Source organism: Anas platyrhynchos, chromosome 4 (genome assembly GCF_047663525.1).
Source record: "Anas platyrhynchos isolate ZD024472 breed Pekin duck chromosome 4, IASCAAS_PekinDuck_T2T, whole genome shotgun sequence".
Classification (NCBI taxonomy): domain Eukaryota; kingdom Metazoa; phylum Chordata; class Aves; order Anseriformes; family Anatidae; genus Anas; species Anas platyrhynchos.
The window spans coordinates 19,285,473-19,299,351 of record NC_092590.1 but is presented as its reverse complement, the minus strand read 5'-3'; the positions used below and the strand labels follow the sequence as shown (position 1 = coordinate 19,299,351).

Here is a 13,879-nt window from a genome sequence, read left to right as displayed (position 1 = left end):
GAGCACGGGCAGGCGCTGCCGGGCCACCAGGGAGAGCCAGGCCCCCGCTACCTGCTGACGAGGGGGGACGGCGAGCTGTGGATGGCTAGAAGCAGCCCCGGCAATGACATCTCATTATTTCCAGCTTTCTTGCTCGCTTTCCGGTCGCTGCTAATGCACCAGGCCCGAATTCCTGCCTGCGTTTCTGCCTCTGAGACCCCTGGAGGCTGCTTTGTCTGGGAAGGCGTGCCCGGGGGCTGGTTGAGATGGGCAAGGTGAGCGGCCGATAGCTGTCACTGGGGGAGGGATCAGCCCCAAAACAGCCTTCCTGGCTGTGTCCCAGCATGAGGGCAGCTTCCACCTTGTGTAGCTGCACCTGCACCAGTTTGGGTGTCCCCCCGCCCTGTTCAGGAGCGATGTGGGGACGCTGGGGAGGGCCTGGTTCTTGCTGACCCCATCCCTTGCTGTGGTGTGCGGCGTGTTGGCAGCAAGCAGCCCTGACTGAAAACTGTGGTTGGGAGCCACGTGTTGGGCCCCGGCCGCCTCGTGGGTTGGTGCTGTGCAGAGCAGGGGAAAAGGCTGGTGAGGGCAGGAGGCCGTTCGTCCATTAAGTTAATTCTTTGGCTCTACCTGCGCTTCTGGGCTCACGTCCAAGGCCCGAAGTACTTGCGCGATTTCCTCCTGTCTCCATCGGTTACGTTGTCTTCTCGATTCCCTCCCGAGCTAGTTATTAATTATGGAGGCCGCGGAGATGAAGTCCAGGCTCTGCTAATGGTTGACTTACCCATGTTTCAGAGGCAGCGTTTCGGGGCTCTGCTAATGGCATCTCTCCGCTTCGCTTTCTACCCTCCACCATTGCCTCGGTTCCTAACCCATGCCTGGCAGTGAGGCAGACAGCAGTGTTCAGGTGATCTCTGGGATTTGGGGTGCCCCCGCCTGCATCCGTCCCAGGGGGGACACCTCTTTGTGGACGTCTGCCTGGCCAGACCCCGGTGCTGTCTCATCTTTCCTCTCCCAGCCCTGTTTTTTTCCTTCCCCCCCTCCCAACCAGCGCCGGCCCCGTCTGCCCTTTGCTACCGGTGCCCCCGGTGCTGGGTTGCGTCTCTCCACTTTGGGATCCTGCTGGCCCCATCCCCGCCTCGGGAAGGAGCCGCTCGCGTCCCCCCACCCCGGCTCAGCCTTGCCGTGGGGGCTGGGGAGGGGAGGGCTTGGGAGAAGCAGAAGCAAGGAGAAGCAAGCTGCTTCTGCTGCTTCCAGCTCTGCCTCTTCGTGCCCCCAGGACTCGCCTGGCACCGGCTGCCAGCATTGTCCCGGGGCTCCCCGGCCATGTTTTGCAACCGTCTGGTGTCCGCCAGCGGCGGGGCCTTCCCGACAGCCACAGGAGAGGAACGTGTCCCCGGCCCGCATGGGGAAAGGTCAGCGCGGGCAAAGGGGATGCTTGCTGCTCCCGCCCCACCAGCACAGCGCCCGGCACGTTTGGCGTGGAGGAAACGAGCAGGCCAAGAGGTGACGCGTTCCCAGCTTCCTCTCGCGGGGTGGATGTCGCCCCGTCCGGCAGGAGGCGAGTCCTGGCGGTGGCTTTTGTCACTTCCTTGGCTGCAGGATGCTCGCGGTGTTGAACCCGCTCCCGAGAGCACCTGTGTTCCTGGCCGATGGTGGCGTCAGCCAGGTACCGCGGTGCTCACAGCAGTCGGGCCGAGTGATGTGTTCCTGCCCTGTCGCTGCCTTCCCCTCCTTCCCGGCCCTGCCAGCAAACCTCCGGAGGTGGCTGGGAACAAAAGCTGTGACTCGCAGCAGCCGCGGGAGGATTAGCAGCCGACCTTAGGGGCTTAACTCCGCCGCTCTGCCCTGCCAGCCGGGTGTTTCGAGTGACACCGTGCCTCCTCCTTGCACCCCGAGCAGCTCGCAGCCTGTGCTCCTGCCCTTTAGCCGTGATTCTGGTGCCTGGAGCGGTGTCGTAGGAGTGTGGCTGCTGGCGGGGGCTTGGGAAGCTGGCAGCGTTTGTCGGGGCAGGAGCAGAGCAGAGGAAGGAGGAGGAATTTGTAGGTTGGGCTGACGGGCCTGTTTTAGAAAACTCTCCGCATGTTAAAAAATAATAATCTGGCCCGTCGTCTCTAGGCTACATTTGCCTCTTCTGCGGCTGAGCTCATGGAAAATCGCAGCTTAGCTTCTGCGCTCGGTGCCAAGACGAGGAGGTTTAAAAACTAACTGATAACATCTTTGTAAACTTGGAGTCGTTTCTCAGAGCCTGCTGCTCCTTCCAGCCGGGGCTTTGCAGCTTTCCTAGAGGTCGAAGCGAGCCAGGCGGCCGGCAGCTGCCCCGCAGAAGCGCGGCGGCAGTCAGGAGCGTCGCTGTGAGCACCCCCAGGACGCCCGCAGGCTGCCTCATCCCCTCTCCCCGCCAGGTACACAGCACGCCACGCTCTGCCCGTAACTTATCGTAATCACTGGCTTTATTTTTAAAAAATTACAATAGAAAAGTACCTTTAAACATATTTCCAAAAGCGGAGTAGACAACGTGGGAAGCTCCTTTCCTCTCTTCTCCCCAGACCAAAGTACAGGAAACTGTTTGCTGCAGGAGCTACCCGGCCCTCGCCCGGGACCGCGGGCGCCGTTCCTCACGGAGCCGCCTGGCTCTCGAGTCCCAGCCCCAGCGCTCACAGACAGCCCCAGCAGCAGTTTCCCATTTTCCCCCCCATCTCACCCCCACCCCGGCCGGCTCCAGCAGCCAAATTCCCAGCCGTGGTGCTGCAGCCCGCCCACGAAACCCGAGGAAGGAGGAAGAGAGGCTGGGAATCCCGCTCGGGAGCAGGCGGTCGGAGGAGACGGGGCTTGCGCCTCCTTTTGCAAGAAACCGAAATCTGGTGGAGTTCTTGTTTTGTTTTGCTTTGCTCTTTCTTATCCAAATTCCTGCTGGAGCAAGGAGGAGGAGAGGCCAGCACGCCAAGCAGTCTCTTTGCTGGCTGGCTCGCCGTCCCGCGCGCTGCCTCCCTTCTTCTCTCTGCTCCTGCACGGACACACGGACGCTGAAGGCCCGGGGCAGCCCGGCGCCGTGGCACAACGGCAGGCACGTGCAGTCAGCTGGGGGAGCGGAGTCTCATACTGGGTTCGGTGTCTCATACAGCAGTTTACGTTGCCCGTAACAACTTCAAGCAGCCGTGGCAGGAGGAGGAGGCGAATTCTCACCTTGCTCCACGTGTGGGCTCTCTCTGCCCGTCCCTGATGCGAGCACTGTACCGTGCCGGAGCTTTGCGCAGCGAGCTAGTAACACAGCCCCATGATAAAAAAAACGCCGTCGGACGTTCCCAATTGTCCCGCCTGGTGGTGTTTGGTACGGCCGGGAGGAAAACCCTAATACTGTCAGTGCACACGGGGGCCGTGCTGACACAGCCGGAGCACGCCGATCCCCGGCGGGACGCGCCACGAGCCCCAGCGCCTCGAGCCACGCGCCTCGGCGCCCACACGGGCCGCAACGTCACGTCTGCGCCGTGCAGCTGGCGGCGGGGGGCACGCTGCGAAGGACGCCGAGTCGGGGGTCGAGCACAAGAAGACGTGGTCCAACCCAGTGTAAGATTGTCCTGTTCGGAAGGTTTGGTACAAAAATACTTGCTCTCTCGCTTTCCTTTTTCGTAGTCTGCTTTCCTATGGTTGTTTGAAAATACTTTTCAAACGCTACAGCACTGCCTGTCAAACCATGCTTTCAGAAATAACACACTCTTTCTTACAAATATACAGTGTAAAAGAGGGAAATATTATTACTAGGTATGCTTTTCGCTTTCTTCTAGGAGAGCAGATGTGTGATAGAGGCTGTGGGAAAGTCTTGGAGGAATCCAAACTTGTGCGAGGTTTTTTTTTTTTGTTTTTCTTTTTCTTTTTTCAAGCCTGCAACAAGAGAGGCGGAGAGGTTACAAAAGCAGCCGGCCGGGAGGCGAAGCTGCGAAGAGGCAGCGGCGACTCTGCCCCGGGCTGTGGGTGCTATCTAGGGGGCGAGGGGCGGCCGCTGGGGAGGGCAGAGTTAAGTCGAGTTTCTGCGCTTCGGAGGAATTCGGCCGGTGTTGATCCAAGGCAGGAAGCCGGAATGGCAGCGAGGGGAGATTACGGGGGTGATTTAAAGCCGAGAGGCATTCCTAGGCTGGCCAAACTCCTACCCCGGATGAAAACGAGAGGCGCGGGAAGGGCCCCCCCGAGCCGAGCGCCGCATCCCTTACCAGCACACTGCGGTCGTGTGGAGAGCGCGCCCAGCAGCCGCGGCGGCAGGCTCCGTTCATACCCACAAGACTGACTGTCGGCCGCCATCACACACCTGAGACCTGTGGGATGGCACGGCAGGGATGGGGCCCGGGCACGCGCGCGTTCGCACCCCTTTTCTTTTGGGGCCAGCCGCGCGGATTTGGCTCCCTGGGTCTCGCCGGCACGGGTTGGGGATGCCCCGAGAGGAGCGAGGTGGCACTCACATGGCATTCAGCAGAACTGACGGGACTTCCAGCCCTGAGAACCAGCCTCGGAGGGAGGGAGCCAGCGCATCTGCAAGGCACGTGGGGCGAGGGCTGAGTGGGCGGCGTGGGGAGCGTCCCCACCTGCCCTGAGCCCACGTGGGGAGGAAACACCGCGCCTAACGGGAGCAACGCCACGGCCGCTCGCTCCTCGCGAGGAGCGCAGGTGCTGCCTGTCAGCGCTGCCTTGACAAGGGAAGTATGTGGCTGCAATAATATTTACCGCCGCTCTTCCTCCCGGCAGCTGGCGCTGCTCCCCCCCCGGCGCCCTCCCTCGGGGCCCTGCCCGTGCCGAGGCGCTGCGGGGCGGCGGGGGGTGTTTTTGGGGTGCCGCGAGCCGGGCAGCGTGAGCGGTGCCGGGGCCGCGCCGCGTTACCTGGGCGTGCAGCGAAGCGGGGTAGGTGAAAGCAGGAGGAGGTAGAGCGGGCGCTAACTCCGCCGGGTACAGGGGGTACGGCCCCCACACTTCAGGGCTACTGGGGTAAAGTGCAGGCACTGTGAGCTCGTCTGCAAGAGAAGAAGAAGGAGAGTTAATCCCTCGTTCTCCCCCACAAGCAACAGGGAGGCGGGGAGCGGGCGCAAGCGGTAGGGCCGGCGCTGCCCCGAGCCGTGGCGCACTTACAGGGCTCTCTGGCGATGAACTGAGGTACGGCGTTGGGGAGGGGTGTGCTGGGGTTGGGGGTGCCCACCAGCTTGCTCTTGGCCATCTTGGTGTTGGCCTTGGCGAACTCCAGCCGCAGCGTCTGGGGGATCTCGGGGTCGAAGCGGATGCCCTGCGGGAGGGGAGAAGGCAGCGGGGTCGGCGGGCACCGGGCGAGCGCCGCGGGACCCCAAACCCCAGCGGGGACGGGTGCCGGTGGCATCGGGGCTGGCTGCTCACTGAGGGGGCAGGCATCCCACGCTCCCCCCTCTCCTCCTCGGAAAGAGCCCTTTGGGGAAAAAAAAAAAAAAAAAAAAAAAAGAAAAAAACACCATTCCCAGCATCCCCGCAGGCCGCTGGGGCTGCCGTGACCTCATGCGCTTGGCAGCGAGCGCCGCGCGGCCCCGCAGCTCGCATTCCTGCGGCGTCCTCGGGCTCGGCACCATATTAGGCAGTCGGCGGCCCGCTCGGCCACGCTGCGCTCCGGGGGGACCCGCGAGGACGGGGAGCTGCCGGCCTTGCCCCCGCAGCCCCCCCAAAGGGACGCACCCCCCGGCACTCACGTTCAGCGCGTTCTTGGCAGCCTCGGCCTCTGAGCGGCTGTCGAAGCTGACGAACCCCACGGGCTGCGGGGAGAGGAGGCGAAGGAGTGAGGGGTGCCCCCAGCCTTCCTTTTTTTTTTTACACGGATCCCTCCCTCCCCGTTCCCCGAGCCATGGGGCACCCCGCAGCCTCCTACCTGCTTGGAGGTGAGCTTTATGAGCGAGCCCTCGTAGCCCTGCGAGAGAAGAGAAAAGCGCCCGTCGCACCGGCCTCGCACCGGCCGCCCCTCGCCGCCCCGTGTCCCGCGGTACCTTGAAGGGCCTGAAGAGCAGGTAGAGCTCCCGGGGCTTGATGTCCAGGGGCAGGCCGCTGACGAAGAGGGTCCTCACCTGCAAGAGCAGAGCCTCAGCCACCCCCGAGGCTGCGGACGCCGCCCGAGAGGAGGCCTCCGGAGGCCTCCAGCCCACGCTGAGCCCCGAGTGACCGGGGCCGTGCTTGCAGGGAAGGGGAAAAACGCTTCCTGCAAGGGTCAAGGGCTTTCAGCGAGCGTGACGTGCCCTTGTTCCGGGACACGCAGTGAGGGAGGGGTGTCCGTCCGTCCGTCCATCCGTCCCAAGGCCTCGCCTGCATTTTGTGCGCGGCCTCGAGAGAAAGCACCCGCCGCCACTTCGCTGCCTTCCTGAAATCCAAACCCGCCCGAGCCTGACTTTCCGGATAATTTAGCCCCATGGCTGCACAGCAGATAGGAGAGATAAAGGCCCCCGGAAAAAAAAAAAAAAAAAATAGAAAAACTCCGAAATTAGGCCTCACAAAGACGCGGCTTCTCCGCGGTAATGACTTGTTTTCTTTGAAAGTTCAAACGCGGGTCGGCCAAGTCTCGAGCCGCAGAATTGCAGCGCGGCGCTCGCCGAGGACGGCGAAAAGCGCGGATTATGGAGAGGAAAAAAAAAAATACAGCAAGGAAAAAAAAAAGAAAACATGCCTTTTCGGCTTTCCAGCCCCGAAACGAGGGCACGGTCGGAGGCCTGTGGGGGAGGCCAGGCTGGGAGGGAGGACGCGGCATCCCCAGAGCCATGGGGCAGAAGGAGAGGCTGCGTGGGGAGCTGCTGCCCGGCCCTCACGGGGAGCAGGAGCTGCTCCTGCAGGGCCTCGGGGCGGAGGCAGCCCGGAGGCCTCAGCCTCCATCCTCTGCTCCTGGTGGCACTCCTGGGGCCGCATGGGGCAGGAGGTGGCAAAATCCCTGCCCAAAGGGTCCAGGGCGACTCGCAGGAAACCTGTTGGTGGCCACAGGGACTTGGAGTCCCTGTTGAGGCTGTGGGGAGGCTCCTGCAGCCCAAGCAGGACAGACGAGGCATTTTGCCCCGATCCCGCTGCACCAACATCTGTTCAGCACCTCCACGGTGCAGCGTTTCTCCACCTCCACCACCTGCAATCCAGGTCAGGTACAGTGACACCGGCTCCACGGGCACATGGTGGCAGATGTCCCCCACCTCTCCCCGAAGGGACAGGGGCTGCGGGACCACCCGAAGCCCTTCTGCTCCTCCTGCTGCACCCCACAGCCCCTGGACAGACCGGGGCCACCACCACGCTCCCACTTTGTCCCCTCCAGGCTGTTGGTGTCCCGCAGAAGGTTTTCTCCTGGTCGCTGCTCCTCGCCCTGGGAAGCCAGCTCCAACCCAACTCCGGCACACCTCTCCCTGCCTCTGCATCCCACCGCTGCTCCCTGCTTCTCCCAACACCCCGCCAATGCTTTGAGGGACACCAGAGGGGACCCAATGGGCACCGCACGCACGCCCAGGGTGGATTTCATCACGCAAGCAGCGACCGGAGGCATCCATGCGATGTGCACGGCCAGCGCTCACCTCCCGGAGCACGGTGGCAGCGAGGGCAGCGCTGCCATCCTCGTCCGCCCCTGAGGGCACCGAGCGCCCCACGCGATGTCCGGCGCGGTCACGGTCCCCTGCCCCTGCGCAAACCTCCTCCGGTAAACTTTAACAGGAAGGGGAACGGCGGGGAGAGGCAGGAGGAGCCGGGTGACTCATTCACCAGGCATTTAATCACCTACTTCAACCCCGGCCGCCTCGCAGCCCCGCTCGCTTTAATTTTCTACCAGTGGATTAGCTGCTTGGCTGCCCGCCGCCGCGGGGGGACCTCCGCCACACCGGACCCTCGCCCGTGGGGTCAGACCCTCGCCCATGGGGCTGACCATGTGCCCGGGAGCCATCCCCACGCTGGTTTGGTGCCGGCGGTGGGGCAGTGATGGGCGAGGAGTTGGCGCTGGGAAGGGTCCCACCGTGGCCGCCCTCCGTGTCCCCACTTCCCACCCTGGCTGTCCCCAGCCGGGGTCGAGCTGGCGAGGGCTGGGGACGAGGGCCACGAGCGGGGTGCGCGGAGGCGCCGTGCTACCAAATAAGGCCTCCGTCCCTGTCCCTGTCCCTGTCCCTGTCCCTGCCCGCGCGTGCTGCTCTGCCCCGAGGATGCTCGGGGCGTCCCGTGGGGTGCTGCGTCCCAGTGCCCCAGTGTCCCAGTGCCCCAATGTCCCAATGTCCCAATGTCCCGGTGTCCCGGCATCCCTCACCACCCCTGCTCACGGCTCCCCGGGCTGTGGGGTGCCCGTGCCCTGACCCCACACCCACCCCACAGCTGGGATGTGCCGCCCCACTCTCCTGCTGCCCCTCTCCCTGCTGCCCCCCTCTCCCTGCTCAAGGTCACAGCCCCCAGGGGACCCCCAGGGGACCCCAAGGGGACCCCCAGGGAACCCCCAACCCCCTCCCTTCCCATTCCCGACCCCCTCCCCGGGCTTCCAGCCCCAAGACCCCGCTGCCGCTACCTCCTCCTCGGGCAGGCCGGGCTCGCCGGGGCCGCCCTCCCGCTCGCCGGGGCCGCCGCTCATGGTGCTGGGGCCGCTCCGGCACCCGCCCGCGGCACCTCCGCTGCGAGCGGCCGGCGGGGGGACGGGGAGGGACCGGGAGGGACCGGGAGGGACTGGGGAGGGACTGGGGAGGGACTGGGGAGGGAGGGGACGCGGGGCGGGGCGCGGGGAGGGAGGACAAACGGCTGGGTTCGTGCGGAGGGGGTGGAGCAGCAGGGGGGGAGTGGGGTGTGAGTCTGGGGACATGGGATGGGGATCTGCGGTGGTGGAGACACAGGGCTGAGGAGGTGGGGTGAGGGACGGGTGCCTCAGGTTTGGGGACATGGCACCGCCAGGGCTGCCCATTGCAAGTGGAAGGTGACATCCTCACGGGGACCCATGGCACTGTCCCTGTCCCTGTCCCGCTGCCTCGGCCCTCACCCAGCTGTGGGTCTCGGTTGCAGCTTTGATACAGCCCCCAGGGACTTTTATTAGCAGCCCCCCGGCCAAGAAGGATCACAAAGCACGCTGCGAGGTGAGCCGGTTCTGGTTTATTCCCCAAGCAGCACGTGTGATACTCAAGTTAGTGCGCGGGACAGACAACAGATCCACAGTGGGGCTGAGACGCTTGGCGGGCTATAAATAAAGGACACAAATAAGCGAGAAAAAACATTTTTGTTTTGCAGAAGGGAATAAAGGATGCAGAGACCAGCAGCTGCCTGCGTTTGTGCAGTGCTCAGAAGGACGGGACGAAATCCCCAGTCAGCAACCAACCCCGGGAGGCTCTCAGCTCTTGACAGGTGTGGACGCGGTCTTCATGGTCTTCTTCAGGTGATGGTAATTGGGCAAGATCTTCATCAGGAAATCCAGCTGCAGCGTTTGGGGCTGGAAAGAAGTGGGCTGTGAGTTAAGGCTCGGCCTCGCTGCTGCCACGAGGGGAGCTGCAGGGAACAGGAGGTGGCACTCAGCCTGGCTCCCCACGCGGCACCCACCTGCGGCCGCTCGGTCTGCACGCGGCGAAGGCAGTCGGCCCCGTAGATGACGGTGTTCTCGGGGATCACCTCGTAGGTGTTGACGTTGCAGCAGGCCCCGATGATGCAGCCGCTCGTCAGAATCACATTCCTGCCGACAAATGCTGCAAGAGAGAGAGCAAGAGAGGAGTCCCTGCAAGGGCCGAGTGCGGGCAGCCCCACTTGGTGCTTCAGCCACACGGTGCTTCCCAACCCCATGTCTCTGCCCTGCTTCCGTCAGCCTTTCGAACTCTGCCTCGGGCTTCTGGGCGCAGAGCGCAGCTGAGGTGACTCTGGAGCACTTTCTCAAGCAGCAGCACCACTGTGCCCACACACAAACCGCCCAGCGCCGCCAGCCAGACCCAGCTCCAGCCCAGGCGGCTTCTGCAGGCGCTCGCCAGTGGGAGTGTAACTTCTGCAATGCAATCAGCTGCAGCATGGGCACATCTACCGCCAGGTGACTGATCCCCTCCTGCTCCCAGCACCGACAGGAGCAAAACTCCGAGCAGGGCGAGGACAGTGAGCCTAAACTCACCTTGACTGGGGCAAGGACAGTGAGCCTAAACTCACCTTTCGACTCGATGACGTTGTTATCTCCCACTTTCATGGCCTGCGAATCTACAGGTTAGTGTTAAAGGAAAACGTAAAACATTTTGCTTTGATTTCACTAGGCAAGCCTCAACACCACTTTCAGAGCACACCCCTGCCCCTCGCACAGCACTGGGCTGCTGATCCCCCGGGAGCACGGCAAGGATACAGCACCCAACTTCAAAAACATTGTTGGTGCCGATGACCATGGGCTTGGGCTCCATCTGTTCGGTTTCTGGCGTAATATTTTCTGGGTACCTGCAAGGTAACATGAACGGATTTTAACTATCGGGCAGCTCAGTTTAGCCAGGGGCTGACGTCGGACCTGTCCCACCCGACCCCAGCCGGACCGGCGGGGCTGTCACTGACCCATTGATGATGAGCGCCTGCTCCTCTATCAGGTTGCCTTCCCCGATCACAATCGGTCCCGCCTCCGCGATGATCCTGGCCTTGGGGTGGATCACCGTCCTGGGCCCTGCGGGAACCACCCGGTGTCACCAGCACCCTGGGACACTGAGGTACCAGGGGCTGCCAGCCACGTCCTTACGTGTCCCGTCCTTACCGATGGTGACGTCCCCGCGGATCTCGCTCTCCACACACACCACGGCCCCAGGCGCGATCTTCACGCTGTGAGGGGGATGCAGGGCTCAGGGGGTGCCTGTGGCGCCCGGGGGTGGCACCGACGGGGACAGCGCGGGGTGGTGGCCATGAGGGGAGCCCTCGGGGCACAGGGGGGACATGGGGCACACAGGGGGACATGGGGGGACATGACAGGGAGCATTGGGGGACATGGGGGGGCTGTTGGGGGACATGAGGAGACCATTGGGAGATGGGGGAGTGTTGGGGGACGTGGGGAGTCTGTTGAGGGACATGGGGGGGCCATGGGGAGACGGGGGGGTCCAGTGGGACATGGGGAGGTTGTTGGGGGATATGGGGGCTGTGCTGGGAGATGGGGGGACCACTGGGGGACATGGAGGGGACCGTTGGGAGCTGTGGGGGGGCTTTGGGACACATGGGGCGGCTGTGGGGGACATGCGGTGACCGTTGGGACACGGGGGGGCCCTGAGGCGCGGGGCTGAGGCGCGCGGGGCGGGGCGGGGCGGGGCCGCTGCGACCGTTAGGACCGTTGGGGCGCGCGGGCTCTCGCCCTGAGGGGACGCGCGGTGGGGGGCAGCGGGCGGCGCTCACCTCTTCTGCGCCTTCTCCGCCATGGCGGCACCGCCTGCGCAGGCGCTGGGCTGGGGCTGGGCGGGCCCCGCTCGGCTCCTCCCGGCGGCCGGGGCCCTGAGACGGGTGAGCGGTGCCCGGGGGGGTGGGAGCAGGGCGGGGGGCGGCTGTGTGGGCGCCCGCGGGGGTGTGGGTCCGGCTGTGGTGGCCCCCCAAGGTGCTGCTCCCGCGGTGTACACGGTGGGCAATGGTCACCCCCGTAATTGTGCAATATTTGGGCAATTGTGGCAGTTCGTGTTAGTATTCAGGTTATGGCAGTGATTGATCTATAGCCTCGTCAAAAGAGCACTTTATTTTTTTATACAAGCGCAAGCTCTAAAGAGCTTGAGTCAGAAACAAGCTGGAGAGAGCCAGGAGACATCAAGGGCTGGAAGGATCCAGGAGACATCGAGGGCTGGGAACTGGAGCAAGCTGGAGACAGCCAGGAGGCAACCAGGGCTGGAGCCCTCCGTGAACTGTAGGTACAAAGAGCTCGTTAAGGAAAAAATACAGACCAGCCAGCCTATGCTTTACACCGTACAAACACAACACGTGCAGTGTTAAAGCTGTGACAGGGATTGATGTACAACCTTGTCTAAAGCCCACATTGTTGAAATAAGCACAAGCTGAACGCGTCAAGGGCTGGACATGTCCACCAGCTATAGCCGTGTCCAGGACTAAGAGATCAGTACAAACTAGGTTGATCCATGTCTGCACAATGTGCAACGGTGACATTCAATATTAATATTCAATGTATTGAATAATAATAATAATAATAATAATAATAATAATAATAATAATAATAATAATAATAATAATAAACAATTGAATATTAATATTCAAGGTACAAAAGTGATTGATGTATGACCTCGCTTAAAGCCCAGATTGGGTTAACAAGCACGAGCTGTGGTTATTTACCTGGAGCAGAAATGCAGCTGGGGCTGTCCACAAGGGGGAGACACAGATGTCCAGGGCTAATTAACCACTAAATACAATGCAAACCAATTAGTCAATACCTAGGCTGTGTACCACCATGACATTAAATTTTCACATTCGCATTACTGATTGATTAACAAAGTGGGCTAAAGCTCAGGCAGTTGTAACAAGCACAAGCTGTAATTGCCTGAAGGCATCCAGGAGACTCCCAGGGCTGGAGATGTCCATGAGCTGGGGGTGTCCAGGGCTGGAGCTGTCCAGGAACCAGAGGCACAGCGAGCTGCAGCTGCCCAGGGTGAGGTGATCAATAAACACAAAATTATTTGTCAATATCTGTACTGTGCACAACTAGGACATTCAATATTAATACCTGGGTTATGACAACAACAAATGACAGACATCAGGTCGCAAATTAACTGCCACCACCTGAAGCTGACCGCCCACCGACAGAGCACAGGTGGAACCCACAGGGGTGTCCTCACCCTTCAGAGGGTCTCCAGGTGCTGCCCATTTCTGGCCTTGAACTTTTGTCAAGTTTTGTACTAACTAAGGGAGAACAAGACACAGCCCTCAGAGAAGGATGTCTCCATTCTGCAAATGAGACAAAGATGTACAACCAACAGACTAGTGCTGGTCTGACTGACATGGGGTTAAGTGTAGAAACAATGTAGTTGCTCACCTCTAAGTCTTGGTGAGCAAATAAAGCATCTTTCGTTGTAAGATGTGAAGGCAGGAATGAATGAACACCAAACAGCCGCTCCAGCCGCACTTCAAGTAGCAGCAGTCCTTCGTCTGTGCAGACCTGACAGCCTGGCTGCTTTTTTAATATGCTCCATTTTGACACATGCTTAGAAGCATCGAGGACTTCCACGCCTCTGAGACAGTTTCCCTGTAGCTGAAATCCCCTTTTGCAGGCTGTCCAGCATAAAGTCACAACAGGTTAATGAAGGTCTAAAGGCTCTCAGATCGAACTCGGCTGTTCTGAAATAGCCCCACGCCTGACATCCTGAACACACGCGTACACACACTGCTGAACTGACTGAACTTCTGCGCTTACTTTGCTACATGTACCGCATCCCCCCTTGCAGTTTCCTTTCAAAGTCTCATCTAATAAAAGATGGAGAGAAAGGGCAGCAGGGCCATGGAGAGTTTAAGAGCCGGCCAGTCCAGGTTTTGAAATGTCACTCACAAACCTTTCCACTATGGGCTTTTTTTCTCACCTGCATGGGTCAGAGTCTGTTTGCTGACACCCACTGAATATTCCCATGCCACAATGGCTTCCTAAGAGTCTCACTTCGGGATATTTTTGTCTTCTGTTCTTCCTATGGAAAAAACTAATTTCCTACTAAATTTGCTTATCGCCAGCTTATGCCTAACATGTACTTTTTCGATATTTTCTTGTAGGTAAATATCTTCGCTGTATTTCCCACTATTTCCTTCTGAGACTGAAGAACACAGAAAACTGGGATCGCACCTCGGCACGTGCTGTACAGTCTGCACAACAGGGAGCTCCTTACAGTTTCTCTCCTACGAAGAGTGTCCTCATTCAGTCCTTCAGCTGTACCTCCGTGAGTTTGTTTGATTTCAAATTCACCTTTCCTGGAAGTGTGGGTTGTCTCGGGGTGTTTTAGGT

General features: G+C 60.9%; 2 protein-coding genes and 2 long non-coding RNA genes across 12 annotated transcripts in view; 2 read left to right on the top strand and 2 right to left on the bottom strand.

The window, feature by feature from the left end:
* Positions 1–2,410: 2,410 nt before the first annotated feature.
* On the bottom strand, positions 2,411–8,643 carry RBPMS (RNA binding protein, mRNA processing factor). 2 transcript variants are annotated; one of them, XR_011808921.1, is made up of 9 exons: positions 8,486–8,643; positions 5,967–6,044; positions 5,852–5,890; positions 5,676–5,738; positions 5,095–5,245; positions 4,849–4,979; positions 4,434–4,503; positions 4,188–4,289; positions 2,411–3,861 (listed from the first exon to the last, which is right to left on the bottom strand). XR_011808921.1 is itself a non-coding variant. In XM_038177868.2 (8 exons), the coding sequence occupies exons 1-7, from the start codon at positions 8,546–8,548 to the stop codon at positions 4,441–4,443; spliced, it is 588 nt and encodes a 195-aa protein (XP_038033796.1). In that variant the 5' UTR covers positions 8,549–8,643; the 3' UTR covers positions 4,183–4,289; positions 4,434–4,440. The 2 variants fall into 2 exon arrangements, 1 of the variants encoding a protein (XP_038033796.1); XM_038177868.2 differs by lacking the exon at positions 2,411–3,861 and having other exon boundaries at positions 4,183–4,289.
* On the top strand, positions 5,802–10,389 carry LOC119716710 (uncharacterized). The gene is made up of 2 exons (XR_011808938.1): positions 5,802–7,639; positions 8,971–10,389. It is a non-coding gene; the product is annotated as an uncharacterized lncRNA (long non-coding RNA).
* DCTN6 (dynactin subunit 6) lies at positions 9,043–11,386 on the bottom strand. The gene is made up of 7 exons (XM_027456102.2): positions 11,293–11,386; positions 10,667–10,731; positions 10,474–10,579; positions 10,274–10,362; positions 10,087–10,134; positions 9,499–9,641; positions 9,043–9,391 (listed from the first exon to the last, which is right to left on the bottom strand). The coding sequence occupies exons 1-7, from the start codon at positions 11,313–11,315 to the stop codon at positions 9,293–9,295; spliced, it is 573 nt and encodes a 190-aa protein (XP_027311903.1). The 5' UTR covers positions 11,316–11,386; the 3' UTR covers positions 9,043–9,292.
* The window catches only part of LOC119716735 (uncharacterized), a 48,270-nt gene continuing 45,519 nt past the window's right edge, over positions 11,129–13,879 (top strand). For 5 of the 8 annotated variants that reach the window (XR_011808932.1, XR_011808935.1, XR_011808937.1 and 2 more), the window contains exons 1-2: positions 11,405–11,788; positions 13,651–13,814. This is a non-coding gene — a long non-coding RNA (uncharacterized lncRNA). The other 3 variants (XR_011808933.1, XR_011808936.1, XR_005265240.2) reach the window with 3 other exon arrangements.

What these genes read in the sequence shown, in the direction of transcription:
- RBPMS (XM_038177868.2), bottom strand. Translation starts at nt 8,548, where the DNA reads ATGAGCGGCGGCCCCGGCGAGCGGGAGGGCGGCCCCGGCGAGCCCGGC. An exon ending in CCGGCCTGCCCGAGGAGGAG is followed by an intron (nt 6,045 to 8,485) that starts GTAGCGGCAGCG and finishes CTGCTCTTGCAG; the next exon opens with GTGAGGACCCTCTTCGTCAG. An exon ending in CCGCTTCGCTGCACGCCCAG is followed by an intron (nt 4,504 to 4,848) that starts GTAACGCGGCGC and finishes CGTGCCTTGCAG; the next exon opens with ATGCGCTGGCTCCCTCCCTC.
- DCTN6 (XM_027456102.2), bottom strand. Translation starts at nt 11,315, where the DNA reads ATGGCGGAGAAGGCGCAGAAGAG. An exon ending in TGTTTTTGAAGTTGGGTGCT is followed by an intron (nt 10,135 to 10,273) that starts GTATCCTTGCCG and finishes ACTAACCTGTAG; the next exon opens with ATTCGCAGGCCATGAAAGTG. An exon ending in CAACGTCATCGAGTCGAAAG is followed by an intron (nt 9,642 to 10,086) that starts GTGAGTTTAGGC and finishes TCTCTCTTGCAG; the next exon opens with CATTTGTCGGCAGGAATGTG.